This window comes from Bicyclus anynana, chromosome 20 (assembly GCF_947172395.1).
Source record: "Bicyclus anynana chromosome 20, ilBicAnyn1.1, whole genome shotgun sequence".
Taxonomy (NCBI): domain Eukaryota; kingdom Metazoa; phylum Arthropoda; class Insecta; order Lepidoptera; family Nymphalidae; genus Bicyclus; species Bicyclus anynana.
Window position 1 is genome coordinate 12,504,894 of NC_069102.1, and position 20,153 is coordinate 12,525,046.

The 20,153-nt window shown below is 32.8% G+C and overlaps 2 protein-coding genes across 2 annotated transcripts in view; one reads left to right on the forward strand and one right to left on the reverse strand.

Annotated features, from left to right (window-relative positions):
- Positions 1-2,278: 2,278 nt before the first annotated feature.
- On the forward strand, positions 2,279-7,496 carry LOC112047681 (uncharacterized). Its single transcript, XM_024084882.2, has 5 exons — positions 2,279-2,415; positions 3,086-3,323; positions 3,834-3,996; positions 4,452-4,613; positions 5,096-7,496. The coding sequence occupies exons 1-5, from the start codon at positions 2,385-2,387 to the stop codon at positions 5,219-5,221; spliced, it is 720 nt and encodes a 239-aa protein (XP_023940650.1). The 5' UTR covers positions 2,279-2,384; the 3' UTR covers positions 5,222-7,496.
- Positions 7,497-8,202: 706 nt separating this feature from the next.
- The window catches only part of LOC112047664 (sodium/potassium/calcium exchanger Nckx30C), a 98,527-nt gene continuing 86,576 nt past the window's right edge, over positions 8,203-20,153 (reverse strand). The window contains exon 7 of the mRNA XM_052887778.1: positions 8,203-16,896. Within this exon, the coding sequence (XP_052743738.1) occupies positions 16,653-16,896 (244 nt within the window). The 3' untranslated portion in view covers positions 8,203-16,652. The remainder of the gene's footprint in view (positions 16,897-20,153) is intronic.

Here is a 20,153-nt window from a genome sequence, read left to right on the forward strand (position 1 = left end):
CTACTTACACATGAACTTGGTTAAAAGGTTGGCATTCTATCAATCAATCAATTCAAATCTTTTACTCGAGAACGCAGCAACTCCACTTCAAATAGGTCCTCTAAAGAAGACCAAAGAGATTTGCTCCGGACTAACGAGGAAAAGTCCACTGCATTACTCTGTAATTCTACTAACAAATTTAACTGAAAATGAGATTTATCTTAAGCTCCTTTAGAAAACACTTGAATTCTATGTGATCGTACATAGATTATTACAATCGTACATAGAATCAATATTCTAATCAAGATAAAAATACTTTTATTTTACTTCGCTAAGCACTGCTTATTTTCTGGTAGAATGACACACCACAGGCTGTAGCCAAAATTACATAATTTGTTTAGATTTTATATAAATAATTAGTTAATTACATTTACATGACAAAGTTAAATTTAATATATCTACTTATTAAATTATTAATTTAATCTATTTCATTTAGATTGAAAAACAAAATTGTTGGCGTACCTTATAATGCTCTGTTAACGGCAAGAAAAGTTATCAACTAGGTATTTGATTCAAATACTGATTTCATACTGTCCAGCAACAATATATAATCCGGACAAATGTGGTCCTTCCTGTACGATATGCGTTGCACAATGACCCGCTCCCTGGACTCCGATAACCAATTGAGACTCACTATTAAACAACATTCGACAATCTACGGGCCTTTCAATTGGAGAGTCCTTGTATAGTGGACCTGTTTTAACTTCAAAAGCAGATTCTGTTTCAAATTCAACCATTACGTATGTATTGTATTCATAAATATCATTAGATTTTAACGCAGTTTTGGAAATATGTGTTTTTATTGTTACTGTGTAGGTACTTACATTTTCAATTGATTTATTTAGACTTGTGGACACAGGGTTCCCAACTTAGTGGTTTCCCCACAGATTTAGGGGACAAATAAGTGAAATAGGATTTTTTTAGGGGTCTGAAATTTTTAGGGGTATTTTCAGGGATTTTTTGACTTGATATTTTTATATGAATATTTTTAAATTGATGATAATTTTGATATTTCTTTCTTGACCTAGTGACTTATAGCGATATATAATACGTTATTCTACAACCACTCTGAGGCAACTGGCGGCAATTTTCATCGAATAAAAAAAATTGTTAAATTTATTCATTGTCAACATGTATGATTTCAAAAAATCTGAATCTTCAGATAAAGACGTAGTATTTTGTCTGTATTAAATATAGACTTTTGAAACATATTACAGCATATTATTTCTAAATTATTATGAATTTATATTAATTTTTGGGGAGACAACTTAATAATTAAGGCGATTTTAGGAGTTTTTGAGACAAATTTTAAAGAGTTGGTAACACTGGTGGAGCGTAGTATAGATGGTACATTTACAATTTTGGTATGATCTAGGCAGATTGGGCAGATTAACTAAACTAAAGTCTTAATATAATCTTACTCGTGTGTTATTTTTTTGTAATTTTTCTGCGCCTATTTAAAATAAACGAATTGATTAATGTTTTTATATTGTCCGTCACAAATAGAGCCTCAATAGCGCAACGGTAAGAGCTGTCGGACTCATCACCGAGGGGTGGTGGTTCGATCCCCGCCCCGTTGGTCTATTGTCGTACACACACCTAATACAGTCTTTCCCGACTAGTTGAAGGGGAATGGGAATATTGACAAAATTAGATATGGCAAATATTCTTAAAAAAAAATTTGTTGATTCAAAGTTCCCGTAGCCAAAGGCTCGTTTTTCTAATTCTGGATTGTCTATAATAGCTTAATTGTATATTTTACTGGTTTATTGCATTCATGTTATGTGGAAAAACATGAGGAATACCTATCTGAAATTATCTAGTTTCTTTATTCTGAAATTAAACAACACATTATAACATTACTAAATAAAGAACTACCGGAATCCCGCGACTTTGTCCGCGTAAAATTTAATTTTTTCAAAAATCCCTCGGGAACCATGGATTTTCCGAGATGAAAAGTAGCCTATGTGTTAATCCAGAGTAAAATCTATTTCCATTCCAAATTTCAGTCAAATCAGTTTAGTTGTAACGGCGTCAAAGAGTAACAAACATCCATCCATACAAACTTTCGCGTTTATAATATTAGTAGGAGTAGGACAGGCAATAAAATCAATCCGTTAATGCCCTTACAAGTTAGCTCTCCTCAGGAATTCAATCTCGGCAACAAATATTTCAGCTTCGAACATCCCCTAGTAGTCAACGCGCATGCTCGTAAATCCATGTCAGGGCCATAACATGACACAAAATAAGCAAGGTCACTCATGTTTAGCGTCTACCATTCCTAGTACTGGTACCAAGGAAACAAGTGTAGTGAACTTAGTTTTAATTCCTTCAGTCGAAACGTTATGGCATTTGCCCCACCGAGAGCTGTTGGAGGTAGTATTGATTGTTGTTTTAGTGTTTCTTTGTCATTTTTTACATAATCTTTGCATGAAATATTGTCTTGTTCAATACTAATTGAGTTATTCCATTAAATTGTGTGACATAAATGGGAATTGTCTAGCTTTAAACTGAACAATGGAGGTAGCATTTCATATTTTGTTATGTTTTGTACTTCTTTGTCTTATTAACGCTATTCTTCCAGTTCAATTTATTGCAATACTACTAGTATTTACGATCTTGTTCGATATTTAATTTAATTAAAAATATAGCTTCTCTCAATACTAGTGGCAGAGGTTATGTAAAGTTGTTTATTTTAGTCACACTACAGCTTACGTAGTTAACGTGCGTGATGGTAATGGAAGTAATATAATTGTGTAAAAATAGCTGGTAAGTAGGCTAAAGTAGAATACATCGATCCACGGCAGTTACGCTGCATCTATACAGGTTGTTACTGCGAGCGTAGAAAGACCTATTCTGAATTCGACGTCCAACTGATGATTGTTGTTGTGATTTTCTAAAGGGCAATGAGAATTTTTAGCAAAATATCCGTGTTAATAGACTAGTATTGTATTAACAGACTAATAGACTATAAGTGGAGTAGGGACTCTGAGCATTTGTGTTACAAAAGAAGTTAGTTACCTAAATATGATTTCCCCCATTTCAGCACGCAGTGTCCAATCCCTAGAAGAATACAACACTCCAAGAGCACCGCTCAGGCGACAAGTATCACTAGATGAGGAGAGAAGAGATGACTGTCAAGGCCACTGGAGAGGACCTTACCTTGAGGGTGAGGAAGAGGAAAAGGGGGTGAGGTTATTCAGAGCAATGCTGTTACAGCATCTGAGACTTGAAGAGTTGCGCCCTCCGCCGTGTATGATCGCGTCTGCTAATCCTGATCAGAGGTAAATTATAAGTATGGCGCTCAGTTTAAAAATTATTGGCAAGTATTTTGACAGAGGCATTTAATTTTTTTCAGTAAAGGTAGCTATTGATGTAATGGGTCAAAGAAGACCCCTTTGATTAATTATTATCGTTCTGTCATCATTGTCAAATTTTTCTTAAAGCGTATTTAAAGGCTAAACGTAAATTTTAATCCTAATTAACGTTTTTTCGTTTATATTTTTGTTGTAATCTGATACTTTAAGTTCAGTAATTTATTGAAAGAAATTGATAATCATGATGATCAATGGAAGTCCTAGGAAGAGTTATATGTTCTATTTTATTCGAATCAGCAGTGGATGTCCATCAGCTGATAATGATGAAAAGATGACCATGACGGTATTTTTTTGTTAACAAAATGTTGTTTTTTTATCTTTAAATGCCGACAATTTAAGACGACAATTGAAGACGATTGCAGAATCGATTTTGAATTCATCGTTGTTAAGTTAGTAGCTTCGTTGGTGATGTTTCAGGGGCTGGTGGATGTACTGGAGAGACTGGAGAGCTCTGGAGCGCGCTGCTCGAAGGTTCCGGGAAACGAAGGCCAGAGCGCGATTAGCGTCCAGAGCTGAGCACATTCCTCTTTTATGTCTAGATGAAGTAGAGTTTGAAGACATTATGCAAGAGATATGTCAGGTATCTATTGTCTTGTAAAATTTGTTTATTTTTTCAAATTATATGCCATGTGATGAACCCAGCACCCGCACGGTGAATCCTTGAAGTGCTAAGATATTAGTCTCATTAAGATCTTGTTTTACTTCTAATTCTATTTTATTTTTTAAGAGTTTTATGATTCAAACTTTTTCTTGATTAGATTATCGTAGAATCAAAAACAGAGTCATGAATAATGAGTTAATTAAGCCAAGTCTTTTACGTATATGCAATTTTTTTACTTATAATTAAAAGCTTGAATGATAATACATAGAATCAGTGTAGAAAATCCTGAGTACCTATTCCTTCTTTTCTAAGAGAAGATATCTAAAATGCAGCGTCAGTGTATTAAGATTTGATGGCAAAGTGCTGTAGTTGTAGATAAAATAAAACGTTCTGTTGTAGCTCAGTTATAGATAAGTTGTGGTATAATATTTCAGGCTTGTGTCCACATAGAGCAGCGTGCTTTAGTGGTGATGGCATTTCTATGTGAGGTGGTGGCCCGAGCTGTGAGAGTAGGTGGATGGTGTCGAGCAGCTGACTGGGCTGCCAGACACGTGGCCCAGTGCGCCACACCGTGGGCCATCAGGCATGGAGGATGGGTGAGTTGACTTCTTTTTAGTCTTGACTCTTCACTCTTCTCTTCTTATGATTCACTTGACTCCTACCGACTGATCCAAATATAACGTACTGCGCCAAATACAATAGTAATAGACTTCGGTCAAGACGCATTTTGGTGTTTAAAGAGACGTTTCTGTCTTTCCAAATTTTATGCAGACATGGAGACTTTTAGCGTCCCATTCCTAAGAATTTCCATCTCATATAATCCTGTGTTAGTTAAATTGGGACCCAGATATATGAAGTTTTGAAACAGATTAATAAATATACGAGTAATTATGATAATTCTAACTGATATTCAAGTAATTTAGTTAGCATATGTTTTTGTTACAAATTAGTTTAAGTATATCTTTCTCACTTTCAGTATTACCTCGTACAACTATTTGATTATCATCAGGCATAATAAAAATATAGGATTATCTAAGTGGTAGATCTCCTTTAACTGAAATTATGCATTCTTTTGCAGAGTGCTGTAGTGGAGCGAGCAGGTGGTTCGCGAAGAGAAGATACTCTTATAGCTGGGGCAGCAATTGCAGCACTGCTGGCGTTTTTATTATTCTGTCGTACCCGTCTACGTCATGCTCTTCTTTAAGTTTTGGTGGTGATGAGGTTGTTCTTTATCTATGTTCCAAATCCTCGTTGACGACGGACGGAGACTACGTTCTGGAGAAGCTCAAAAGGGTTCTGGAGACTTAAGGATTCAAATTTCAAAGCAAGCAGTTTCAAATCTCACCTATGGGTCTATTGATCTTAGCTGAAGATAAACGTTTGTGGCGGAAATTGAATATTATATGCCTACAAGAAATCATGCAAAAATACAAGATACAATTGATTTGCAAACTATTTGCATTTAAGAAAGACAAACTTGTTGGTCTTGTGTACACTATTGATAATACTAATTATTGTAAATGCTCGTTAAAAATTAACTACGTTTATGAAAACTTAAATAAATTATTTGAAGTGCTTGGACGGAAATTATGTTTCCCTTTCTATTCAAATTGTGTATATGAAGCTATTTATAGCAAGTTTTTATTAGTCTCTTCAGCTATATTGAATAACTTGAAACGTTGTATTTTGCTGATATATTTTATCTATAATTATCGTGATTGAACTGACTTACTGCTAGGGCTAGTTAGGTCATTTGTGTAACTGTTTGGTGTTTCTTATTTAGAATCAAATCACTAAACTTTTTTTATTACTTCCAAGGTACGAGACTCTATTTTATATTCACTATGAAAACCAACACGAAAGTTTTTCAATATTAAACACTGAATAAGTAAAATGGTCTGTTTAGGAGAAAGATCTTAAGGTGTAAACAGTTGTACACAAATCTTTTAACTCAACCATAATGGACTTATCAGTATTTTCTGTTTTTAAATTTAGTTCAATTTACGCAACGTTTATTCCTAAGATGTTCGTAGTTTTAGAAAAGTCGATTTTGTTTAGGTAACCTAGAGATTTGTGTACAATCGTCCCAACTGAATATTTTTGAATGTTTTGATGATGTTTTTTAGTTATTGTTTTGTTCTGCAGTTGATCGTCATCGTCGAGCGAGAAGGTTTACATTTATACGTTTCTTTCTTCTTTATTGTTATTATTTTCTACTGGTCAGATATTATCGTGTTTGTAACCGAACCCTTGGTCATTTTCTAATTGTTTTATGTACTACTTGATTAAATATTGATAAGTTAAATATAACATAACATGAACTTCATAGATAATGCGTAGATTATCTAGATAGGTACTTTTCACTATATTAATTGGAGGAATGAGAATAAATTTATTTAAAAAAACGCCAAAAGTATAGAAAAAAGATATCGTGATGAGATATTGTGTTTTCATTTCCAATAATTGTTCCAAGTTACTATGTAACTCTTAAGGAAACTTTGTCTCTAATCGTGTGTTTATTTATATAACTAAATTTACTCATGCTTTTCTCAAGACTCTGTTATTCATTATGCTTGACCGTCCGAAAAATTGATTCAAATAACCGTGTTACTATATTTAGTTCGTTATACCAGCGTTGCATATTAAATGTGTGTGACATTAAATAGGTTAAATAATTAATGTTGTCTGTATACATTTTCTTTCTATGGTTATAAATATTTCAAGTACTTGCTTCGATACTAAAATCTTTATGCTTAAGAATTATCATTTTGCATATTGATGCATCCAAGTAATTAATATGTTCGCGTTTATACTTTTAACAAGCTTTTATTTATCTTGACGCTTATTAAGCTAGTATTTTTTTTATCCGTGGGTAAAATCTTGGATACTAAATTAGAACCATTTCTTAACATTTTGTTCGATTAAATTTGCTACAATACGCGTGTCTTCGCGTTCGCTGACTGCAGTAATTACCTCAGAGTTGGTCTGATAGCGGTGTACGTTGCCATAGGAACTCTTGAAATAAATTGAAAAAATTGGCAGTTATAGAGAGGACTTCCGATTGCTATCGGCAGTCTAGTCTTCACTGCTGGGATAACTTATATACTGCTATAAGCATGTCCATCCAAAAAGTGTGGTTCATAACTTGGTAAAGTATCAGGTGCTTAAAGTTGCATTTATATAAAAGCTTGTTCTTCTTAATATATTGTCAAATATAATTTTTACATATTTTGTAATATGTCACTGATTTTGTAACTTAATTTTTAATCTTATTTCGTTAAGTGAATAAACTTAATCATTACCAATTTTGTCATTGTGTTAGTTACTTAGCTTGTGTCTTGTCATTGATGTTTGAATTTAATTAGTTAGTAAATAATTATTGTCTATATTCCTATTTATTAATAAATGTTATTCATTCAGATTTTATAAAGAGGTGTAGTATGTAATACAAAATTATCATATTTTTATGTACTTGCTGGATAAATAAAATATGAGTAAAACTTTGAATAATAAAACGTACTTCTACGTTGTACTAAATCTTTTATTTATTCCTACATTTTAGACATTTCTATTTTACTAGGTGTCTAAACGTCAGCATAGTCCTTGACTCCGAACTCACTTGATGGTAAGTGATGATGCAATCTAAGATGGTAGTTTACTTGGAAGCGAAAATAATAATAAATAATAATTATGTGACGATGCTGTCCATGATGGTAGCGATTTTCCATGGAAGAGTTTTAAGGCATTATAATGAAACAGTAAATTGCTTGATTAGGTATTTTCTGGAAGGCCTGATAACCAAATCTGAGTCGATTCATAAACTACTAGCAGATGCCTCGCGGTTTCACCCGCGTAGATCCCATTCCCATAGGAATACGGAGATAAATATAACCTATTGCACTCACGGCTAGTGTATTCGGTTTAGTAATTTCAGAGCCTATTCGATGCAAACAAACAAACAATCAAATCGTCATCGTCGGCGTCTGTTATCGAATATAAATTAGTTTTACAAACACTGAAAATTGCCTAGTGACAGTTTTCAATGTTTTCATACTGTGACAATCACGTAAACGTAAACGCGAATTTATAAGGAATTGAAACAGCGCCTTCTAGTGGCACTAGTGCACAACTGTTTCAATTCCTTAGAAATTCGCATTGGTAGGGTGTGTAAAAAAATAATACACATTGTAACTCACTATTTTATTATTTTTATTGTAATTTTCATAATACGGTCGACACGCCGATGCTCTTTACATACGTCAAAATTTCACAAATCGAAACACTACTCAAAAAAAATTCCGTGTAACATCGACCCCGAGTGTAACGTTTTCCATAACACGTTCAATGTTCAAGTCCATACATAGTACGAGTGCCTTTAGCTAAAAAATTTTACGAATTCCTTTTCGACATGCAGAAATTATTCTTAGGCGTACTTTAGTTTAGCCAATCTATCCGCTTAGCATGATTACTAGTTTTATTACAAACATTTCGATGTTTACGCCCATAATACGAGTGCCTTTAGCTAAACATTTTACGAATTCTTGTTCGACATACAAATGAAATTATAATTATGCAAACTTGCTTTTAGGCAATCTTTACCATAAATCGCATGATTAGTAAGCACAAATTGATTATTATACATATTAAATCATTAATCTGAAATTTTATTCAATAGTAACTTTTCTTTAATGTTGGTTGCTCGTACAAACTGTGCCACAATACAAATTTTTAAATAAATAACAATAAACTTAAAAAACGAATATGTGTGGCATTGCAGTACGCAACAACGTAATGTCAGCCACTGACGATCAAGTAAACTCACATGCTGCAGCGCTAACGGTTTGACAGCCGATAAAACTGATCGTGTGTTGATTGCGATTTGCATGACATTATGCTGATCGCGACCAACACACGATCAGTTTTATCGGACGTCAAGCCGTTAGCGCTGCAAGCATGTGGGATTATGGGATGGTAAGTGGCTAGCATAAAGGATCAAGGCTCAAGGATTTCAAACATTTAATTTTTTGGTTAGGTCATTATTAGCAAAAATTAACTTTACTTTGTCGTTCAGTTCAAAAATATCTGAACAGAAGGTAGTAAACGGTATCTTGTGTTTTAATAACTTCGGACTGACCGACGATGCATAGTAATATATATATAATTAGGGCTAAAATTTACCTCATACAAGTTCGTGTAATAATCCAAATATAAGCTAAAGTCTAGCGAACGCGTTGAAAACGTCACTCTCGAGGTTACCAATGCGACGTCCTATAAAAAACTATCACCACAATATAATAATAATATTAATTCAACAATCAATAAAAACTTTGATAAGGACAACGATGCTATAATAAAATACAATTCTATCTTGGAAAATGTAAGAAAAGTCAAAGGAATACTACTTGTACTATCATTCGTTTGCGCAGTTCTCTTAAATTTGTCACTACGTATATTGCTTGATTACACACTGTTAAGTAAACGGCCAGTTTGAAATATTAGCATATATTTAGCAGCGGCATGGTGGCATATCTTTTAAAGATTATATTTCTATGTAAGACAAAATATTAATTTGTACAAACGAAAAGGAGTTTTAAACCCACGTCTTACTAGACACGGGCATAAGTTAGTTACTTCGTCTTATATCGTCTTCAAAGAGTAAAAAAATCTTTTGTAGGTTTGGGTGTACTCTTCTATAACAAGATCCCCAAGACTGTGATGGACCTGCCAATGCATAACTTTAAGCAATGTGTTAAAAAACATTTGCTTAGTCGAGGTTACTACACCACCGATGAGTTCCTTAATGATAAAGTTGCTTGGAGGCCGTTGGATCAGCTTCCACCTTCACACAGGAAGTAAAACTATAAGAAATTGTAATTGTAATCAATTGTAAATTATAGTACTGTATGACTTTTTCATTTCAAAAGAGCAACTGTTGACTTCAGCGGCGTTGTCAACGGCGACTGAGCTCAAAGGGCCTAGTGGCTGTTTGATACTGTTACTATCGCGTTAACGTCAACGCGAATTTCTAAGGAATTGAAACAGCGCCATCTAGTGGCACTACTGCGCAACTGTTTCAATTCCATACAAATTCGCGTTTACGTCAACGTGATAGCACGTAACAGTATGAAAATATTGAAAACTCTCACTAGGCACACTGGACTAACGACACTATGCCGCTGCTTATCATATAACACTTACAGAAATTAACAATTTCTTCATAAATATCGCGCCTTTAACACAAGTTTTCAAGTTACCCTATTTCAATTAATTGTGATTCGTAAATGTATAAAGAAGAATTATTACAGCCTAAAGACGCGCTATTTTATAAAAAAAAAACCATTGAAGTATAATTAATTAAAACATATTGTACAATGATATAACAACAAACAAGGGCCAGATAGGCAATTAAAATTGCAATACAGTATTTATTGTACCATTTACATAATATACAATATCTCAAATTTGATCTTATCATTGATCTTATCATTTTGATTCGATCTTAGTATTGGCCAGTAAAATATTAAAGTAAATAGTACGATAAATAATAATTACTGGCCATCTAAACATTTTAAAATCTGCTTTAAATTTAATCAAAATAACAATTTTGAATTCAGAAGACATACGTATTAGAAACAATATTAATAAAAAAGTTCTTGGTAGGAAGTTAAATATAATACTGTTGAACAGGTCCTGGTAACAAACACATTCACTAAAGTAAAAGCCTTTCAAGAGCCGCTCCCTTTTGTATCGTTACAACATTTTGAAAATCTCTAAAACTTAGCTACGTTGTTAAAATTAATAACATCTTTTACTTTTCCTTAATTAATAATATCACTATTAACAATCTACGCTGCCATCTCGAATTCGAGAACTAACTTCGTCAATGCCTTATTATAAAACGTTTATGTTGAAATTAACAAAATAATATTATATTCTGCTATGTTGCCGTTCTAACTCTTTTAAAGAAACGATTACTAATCTTACTCACGCCTAATTTTCAAGAAGAAAGTTGATTTTCTTAGTACGTTTACGTACTTTTTAGTCATAGTAAAGTTACAAATATGCGTACGTTATATTATTGAATGCCGAATTTGACAAACTATTTTACTTTATGTGAATTTTAACTTTAACAAAATAGTTGCAGACGTCAATTGCTTCTATTTCAATACTAAAATTATTTGGAAAACTAAATAATAAACAATGTTTACTTATTATTTATAAGAGTTATAAATATTAACTTCATTTGGTAATTAACTATTTATTGCTTATTTTTAATTGCAGCATTACGTTAAATTGTCTTGATAAAATTATTAAAATTTTATTTTAATTACTCCCAAATCTAGGCTTCGTTGTTTAGCTGTGATATCATCTGATGTTTATAGTATGAGTGGTGGACCCTTGTTACGATTATTAAATTCAATTATTTTTGGTGTCAGCACCAGTACTTTTAGATTTATTTTCTTTTGAATATAAAATTAAATTAATTTCACTTGTTTCCCGAAGTCGAGATGTCTCAGCTACGAAAAAAAGTCGCTCACTAAATTCATTCCATTTTCCTCGACACGAATCTTTAAAGCTAAATTTCAATAGCGCAGAAGAGTTACTTATCATCTTAATCTGGAAAATACGAATATGGTGTTCATCTTACGTCCCGTATCAAAGAAAATGCAATAATCAATATTTTTGCATCTTTTATCCATTTTAATTTATTATTTTTTTATATAAAAACCATCATTCTAGTAACAATTCTACCTGAATATCATACTCAATTATTAGATAATTAACATTGTTAAATTTTTTATGGTAGCTTTAAGCCTAAACTTACACTACGAAGAAGTAATAAAGATTAATATTTCATTTCGTAAAAGGTATCAAATTGATATGATACCGAGAATATTTTAGTCCCAGGGGCAGCTGAATGTTTTCCTATTGGTCGAAAGCATGAAAATCACAGAGATACTACTGATACTCAAACATATTCCATCTAATGACATTGTCTAACAGAAAATAAGAGTAAAAGGAAGAAATTTTACTGTACAATACACAAGAACGATATAGAAGACTATATACATAACGGTTATAATAGTCTACATAAAATTTTCTCAAATTGCAACCGCCAAAGGAAAACATGAAACTGCCTCCTCCGATATATGTATTTGTCAAATTTGTAAAGGCTAAATAACAAACTTTGAAATAGAATGGAAACTAGCTCGGCACGTGCTATTTGGTACTGAACAAATGCAAGTTTTTGATGCAACTACCAATGAAAGGCGTATTATAATACGCTGTGATATGATCGATTTATTTGAAAATATTGAACCCTTCGTGTCAAAAAACCTAATCGCAACCTCGACTAGAAACAATGGAAGGATGATTAATTTACAGAATCTACTTAATATTACCTTTATCATTACAAGAGATAGATAGAAATCGCTAGTGTATATAATAATTATTTATTAGTAAGATAATGTAGCGTAGGTATAGAAGTGAGTGGCCTTTATAGACAATACATTTTACGTACACGCATGGTACTTGGTGCTTTCCAGTATTTTAAGATATAAGGATTAAATATAAGTACATAAGATTTACTGCATTCTACTTCAATCTAAATTGATGTTAATTTTATCATATCACCTTTAAGGAAATTTAATTGGAGAGAAAAATTCGTTTGTATCTTACATCAAAAGTATAGAATGGCCACCAGATGACCCGACAGTCTCATATACTGATAAACAATAAAACATGCGATTAGATGAAGATTTTAATCCCGTAAATATATGTTTAAATAGAGGAGTACAAATTTAAGTGTAAGATTAGTTGAGTGAAGAGCATATGAGACTGTTCGATCGAAAGTGGCACTACTAAGCGAGCTACAGAAGGCTATAATCAAATCCAACCTTAATATATACAGTATTCGATACATATTGTGGGATATAAGAAGATAATAAATGATCTATTCAATGCTATGTATGTAAATACGTCATAAGTAGTCCTTATCACAGAATATGATTTATATGATTGTCTGACACCTATCGATATGTAGAAATACGAGAATTTATTAATTTTGCCTTTCGAACTGCTTGTCAACTTTGTTTCTTTTGAGAATATTTGTGCGCATACACATAATTCATCTTCTTTTTTCAGCATGTAATCGGATAATATTAATTTGAGCGTTACATTGTTTGAACTGTTAAAGCTTAACAATAATATTATCTATCTATTCTAGTATATTTATTGCTATGTCAAATAGGCGGGTTATAATGTTTATCGTGGGATCTTAACAATTGATTTTAATAAAATTACCTTTACAAACTTTGTTATTATTCAATTGGATTCGTAGAAACAAGATAAGAGCAAAGAAGAACTACGGACGGTTTATAAAAGATGTTATAATTTAGCCAGAAGTAGGCCGTGTGAAATATTAAACCGTGTTTGTTTTTAATGACAAATCAACAGACCATCCAAATTTCGATACTATTTCACATTTAGGTGGTGATGAAGAATAGTTTAAAGATCAAAATGATTAAAATTAATAGGAAGACAATGAATTTGCAAAAGTGAGCTAGATAACTATAGTATTAACTATATTTACTACAATAGATGAGCGGGACATATGTGCCTTTAAAAAGCTTATAGCACTAAAAGTTCTGCTGACGATAGAAGACCCGTATTTGCTTTATTATAATACTGAAGTTACTTAAGCATGTCTGAGCTCCTTAAAACTTTTAGGCACATTATATGGATTAAGATGTATCAGTGTTATGTAGTCCACATTTGTCCCGCTCCAAACAGCCTGCTACACGTGTATTTACATTACGACTCGAGAGCTGGTGGGTCATTTTGACGACGTTCTCTCTCTATATTGTACACTATAGCATTTTCATTCTGTCTCAAATAACAGATACAATTTCTTTTTTTTTACTGAGAAATGAAACAAGAAATTCATTATGATCTGTAAAACATATTTGAAGTCACCATTTACTTTGCGTGAAATATCTTTTGCTGTTCTAATTGTTTTAATTTCACACATTATGGATCGATCAATAAGAAGAAAACATTGAGTAAGGCAATGAAAGATGCACGAGTTATTATAATAAATAATAATTCCACACTATATATACCACAATAACAGTTTAAGTTTTCGTTTTCCACATATTTTTTCTTCTTTTCAATTACTTGTAGGTACTATGATGTAGAAAATCGTCAAAATCTCCCATATCCTTTATCAGCTATCTTTATCACTTTATCTAACGTTTGTGCAACGACAACCTTCGGCATCATTTTTATATTTACTAGAATGTCATTAATATTATATGAAAAATATAATATAGACGACACATTGATAATATTAATTTTTATCATTTACAGAACACCGTTCTTAGCGAGGACCAAATCTGAATGCACCTCAGATATGGTGCTATTTTTATGGAAGCCAATTTACGATAATCACTCATCATCGTCTTAGACTTTATATCTACTAAATATACAAATCCGTAATTTACATTGCGCTTAAGCCTCATAACCTTGTCTGATATAGATTTCTCTTATTTCTTGAAATATAGACGTTGTATTTGTATTATAGATGTTTTCTGTTCATTGCAAACAGTATTCTGAACTTTGAGACTGGTATTCAGATCCAAGAGACAATTTTAATATATAGATACTATGCACACTATGAATAATATTCATTTTCATTAATCTTTTCCTATTGGAGTTATGTTACGAAATCAGTCTACGATTAATATAGATAACGTTGGATATTTCTATGGTTTTAGATGGATTATTCTCCTCTATTCTTGTGCATGGTTTAAGGTAGCTCTCAGAAATTACAGAAATGTTATTTTTTGTACTAATGAGCTATTGCGCAATAATTTATACAGACTAAATTTACATATTTAATGTAATGGACAAAATATCACATTTAAACAAGATCTTGAAGAGAAGCTAGAAAATCTGGATGTAGGGTAGTCTAATGCAATCAATGATTATCATATCAAAGATGAAATGAACGATCAATTGCTTATCCGCATTTATGTAAAAATTCGTATAAAATTTTTGCCTCCCCCTAACCCTTACGGATGTGGACGAAATTCAATCCGACCTAACACAACATATAACAAAAAAATAACAACTACATTTATTACAATTAAAATATTTACAAAAATAATTAAAAATCAAAAACGAGTTGCCGGCACACTATTTTTTTGTAAAACCTCCTCTACATTTTTTTCCAGAAGAATTCCCATAAAATAATGACATAATTGATATTGTTATAGATTTCGCAAACGTAACTATCGTATCGAGTAAAAAACTTAAACGTGAAAAAATTCTAAATATAGTAATATTGAACTTTTTCCGATTTCTAGAATGAATGTAGAGGAGGTATTAAAATCCTGCTAAAATATTATCGTAAAAGCTTTGAAACAACTAACGTTTATATAAATATCTTCTAAATATACACTATATCGATGTCTACATCTTTTGTAAACAAAACTTTATTAATTATGTTCAAACAAATGTATTTGAATTATTAATGAACATATTAATAATAATAACAATAACGATTTTCATTTCCTCCTTCTGATTTTACTCTCAACTGAAAACTGAATAGCTTTTTAAACGGTATTCATTCAAGAAAATTTTTTTAAACGATCCTAAACCAATTAACTAACTGTTCAGTTCTTATGTTCGTTCTTTATGTATAAATGACATTTATAATTTGTGCAACATTGTTGATATCAAAATGAAATGAAATTTTAGAAAACAATTTTTTTATAGTTTGAGCATTTATGTATACCATTTTGATAGCTATAAGGAATTTCATTCAAATATTGATTGAAATTTCTTTACATCAATAATATTTCATGTAAATTAACGTAATTTACAGGCACGAAAAACATCAAAAGATTTAAAACAAAGTCTTAGTTTCTAAAAGGCCTATCAAATGTTATGTTAACCAATTTGTTTTGTGACCATACATCGTCCCATGAATTGATAGGGTAATGGTAATATATTCACTTGTTATTTTCAACTGTATGGATATTCCGGTTTATTGCACATGAGTTATAATTACTTAGTTTATAATTTCTCCGAATATAATTACCATTTTATCATGAACGTTTGGTTCTTATTAATTTCTCACATGCCTTTTGGTATACACATTTTTTTGGTATATTTGTATTAAATGTAAGCAATTAACTACATAACCTACTTTAACATACTAATGAAATAAATGAACACAATTAAACAGTTTCAGCGCAATCCAATGGTGCTGTAGTTTTGAAACAGTTAAATCTAGTTAAGTAGGTCAAACTAATTAAAATAACACAGCTAAGAAATTTTTAGCAAGAATCTTTTAGCTAAAGATCCTTTAGCTAAAATTAATTTATCTTAAATTGTCGAAAAACACTGTCAAATTCCAGTAAACTCCAAAAGTAAAGATTGCAATTAAATTAATCCAAATGAAAATAATGACCAGAATTATACGGTACTTAACCAGATTTATCTGCATACTATTTACCAAAGTTTACAATGTAATTCTACTATCAGCTGTAGTTGATTTTGGACAATATGAATCCAAACACACAACAGACGCTACAAAAGTCCCGATTTATACTAAAAAATAAATTCATGATTCATTCACTAGGGCAATGGAAGTATCCGTATTCTAGACCCAGACTGACTGCCACGAAGACGAAGTAGAGAAGGAACATGGTGAAACCGAGTCCTTTGTTCATCTTCCACCTGAAGCAAGCGATGCTGATGATGACGAAAACTAACATGGCGAAGAGCAACACGATACTGCATACCATGCCTTTGGAATTGACCCGAACTGGCTCGCCATATATCACCCCATATAGAAGCCACGGTAGGGGTAACCTGAAAATATAAAAAGAAGAAATTAGAAGGTTCTTATTTCATTATGTCGCCTTGTCACGGACAAAGAGAAGTTTAGATTTATGTGAAGTGGATTTTTCAAAACGGAGGTCCAGGGTTCGATCCCCGACTGGGCCGATTGAAGTTTTTGTGATTGAGGGCCTATGATTTGACCTCTTCCTTCCATGCATGGTACCTATGCACCTCCAACTTTTCAGTTGTGTGCAATTCACGAAATTAAATATCACGTGTCTCAAACGTTGAAAACATCTTGAAGAAACCGGAATACCAGAGAATTTTCTTAATTCTCTCTTAATTCTCTGCTTGTGTAAAGTCTGCCAATGCCAAGAGTGGAGACTCATGCTCAACAGTGAGCCGAATGTGGGTTAATGACTGTGATCACGCTTTTGTTTTAATTTGAAAAATTCCTATATATTTTAGATCTTATTATGTGCAAAGCTAACTTCTTTACTATTTGATGTTTTCGATAAGAAGCAATGTATAAATAAAGATTATTATCGCGTTCGTTTTTTCATTGGGAACAATTTTGGGTCACGCGAGGTCACATCCTGTAGTACCTGGCTTTATTTGATCCAACATTTGTGCCAAGGTCGCGGTACTGATACAATCAAAATGCAAATTTTCATGCTACCCATGGATCAATTATGAACTGTTTGATTGTTTGAAGTCAGCAGAATTCATTCTTTCTTACCACTGCTAGAGTCTATACAAATAGTCAAACCTATCGTTTCAAAAGTGCTTGCAAACTAAACCTAGTACATACATTATACTTGGCATAGACGTATTTTGAAATTGTATTTCATTAAAATGTCCGTTTTAGCCCGGAAGCAAAAATACTAGATTGTTATACTAGGGGCTAAAATGACCCATTATATACGAGGTATTTTTAGGTTTCCGCCTATGAAACGAAGGTGGTTTTATTCATATACTAGCAGATGGCCGCGACTTCTACTGCGTGAAAATCAAAAAGTGTACAATTTCAAACCCTTCACCCTTAAATTTTATTTATATTTTCGCATGTTTTATGCCAGGCTAGTGTAAAATTAAGCGCGTTTTATTTGCTTGGCTAATGTGCCCAGCCGAAGCCATGGTCAGGGGCACTATCACCAAACCACGGACGAAGTCCGTTGTACATTTAGGTGCGCGGCCGGAGGCCGCTCGTTTTTTGTGTTTGGCTAGAATTCCTAGCCGAAGCCACCTATGCAAGCTATGGTAAACCGATCGTTTTTAGAGCATTTTTAACAAATATAACTTGAAAAATGGCTGAATTTATTTTTATAAAAATTTTATTCCCTTTCAACCCTTCAGGGGTTGAATTTTAAAAATTCTTGAATCACATTAAATTTCGTATTTTTTCATGATTTATGGACAATTTTGTTACAGATAGACAGACAAAAAATCGAAAAAAAAAATATTTTTAGCTTCAGCATCAATTATATAATGCCCCCAACAAAAATTTTCAAAATAGCTTCAATGTACAGAATGTACAAAATGTACAGAATTTGAAAAGCCACTTTTATTGCAAGTCTAAAAGGCTATATTATATTTCCGTATTCTCACAGGAACGGGAACTAACCGAGGGACATAGTGCTAATGTTAAAATCGGCCAAATCTTTAGGTTACAGGCAGTTCAACTATTTGGTATATACCGACCGCTTTGTGTGACTGTCTGTGGCAATGTTTCACTAAAACCGGTAATATCAAACCCAAAATATAATATTAAAACTTCAAAAATGTATAAGTAGTTCTGTAGAGAGCCGAGAAAATGGAGTGATAATAAAGGCAAATTTAAAAACGTCGTTCGAAGATGTTACTCTATTTCGTAGACGGTCTCATCCATTTATCTTGTTTCCTCGATCTTTTTTTCGAAAGTATGCTTTATCCATATGTTTTTAAAGTTGAGGATCGCTTGAACCTATTAGGGTTGATTTATTTAGCTAATTTAGAACCTTATTGCCTAGATGATAAAGCTGATTCGGGAAAAACAACTGCATTATCGATTCGTAAGATGCAGTCTAGTTTTTAGACTTCAAGTACAGACTATGCGATATTTTAATGGAGAAAGTTTAAATTTTCTAGCAAAATTCGGCAGACCGGAAAATTAAAATCGAATTTTACTTCCATATACCTAACTAACACAGCGGGCGATGGAACGAGCTATGCTAGGAGTATCTCTGCGTGATCGAATCAGAAATGAGGAGATCAGCAGAAGAACGAAAGTCACCGACATAGCTCAACAAGTTGCGAAGCTGAAGTGGCAATGGGCGGGGCACATAGTTCGAAGAGCCGATGGTTGGGGTCCCAAAGTGCTGGAATAGCGACCCCGCACTAGTAAGCGCAGTGTTGGTCGACCCCTCACTAGGTGGACTGACGACATCAAGCGAGTCGTAGGGACTCGCTGGATGCAGGCGGCTCAGTATCGTGATGTTGGGAAGTCCCTACAAAAGGCCTATGTCCTGCAGTGGACGTCCATTCGGCTGATATGATGATGATGATGATACCTAACTAACTTACATTCGTATAATTTATCATCTTAAGTTCGCCAACCCGTATTAAAGCAGTATTGTGGGTGTAAACTTCAAATCTCCCGCATATAGTAGCCAGAAAACCTGTGCCTGCCGTGGTCCGTGGACCTTTAATGTCCGACCAAGTGCGATTCGGACTCGCACACAAAAGGTTCCGTACCATCAAATTTAATATTATAAAAAGGTAAAGTGTGTGGTGTTGTACCTCCATCTTGTAAATCCACTGTGCATTTAATTACGGGAATTTTTATTGTCAAAAAAATAATTAAAAAAAATATTTTATAATTTAAACTATTGTGAGTGTTATTCATATTAATTGATTATGGATCGTGCCGCGATGCAAGCACCAGCTCATGACTAAAGGCCCCGTATGGGTTCGAAACTAGTCGGGCATACTCCGACCTAATATCACGTGAGTTTTAGCCGTGTTTCATAATCAATTAATTAAAAAAAAATTCTTTGAATAACTCACAATTCAAGTGAAATCAACAAAATATTCATCAAAATACTATAGCCGGTACATCTTCAGAAGATGCTGATATGCCAATATATGCAAAGCCATCTAAAAGTGTTACAAATTCATCATGTTAGCGAGAAAATGTGATGATTTTTCATTGTTATTCACACGGATCAGAAACTCTTCTTATTTCCCACAAACTTCAGTAAATTAAACTTTATTCGAAAGCAATAAAATTCAATATCGTTTGAACGTTT

Bases quoted from the DNA above. Each gene is read 5' to 3' on its own strand.
- LOC112047681 (XM_024084882.2), top strand. From the start codon at position 2,385: ATGGCATTTGCCCCACCGAGAGCTGTTGGAG. The intron at 3,324-3,833 runs GTAAATTATAAG...GTGATGTTTCAG, and splicing joins TCTGCTAATCCTGATCAGAG to GGGCTGGTGGATGTACTGGA. The intron at 3,997-4,451 runs GTATCTATTGTC...ATAATATTTCAG, and splicing joins TTATGCAAGAGATATGTCAG to GCTTGTGTCCACATAGAGCA.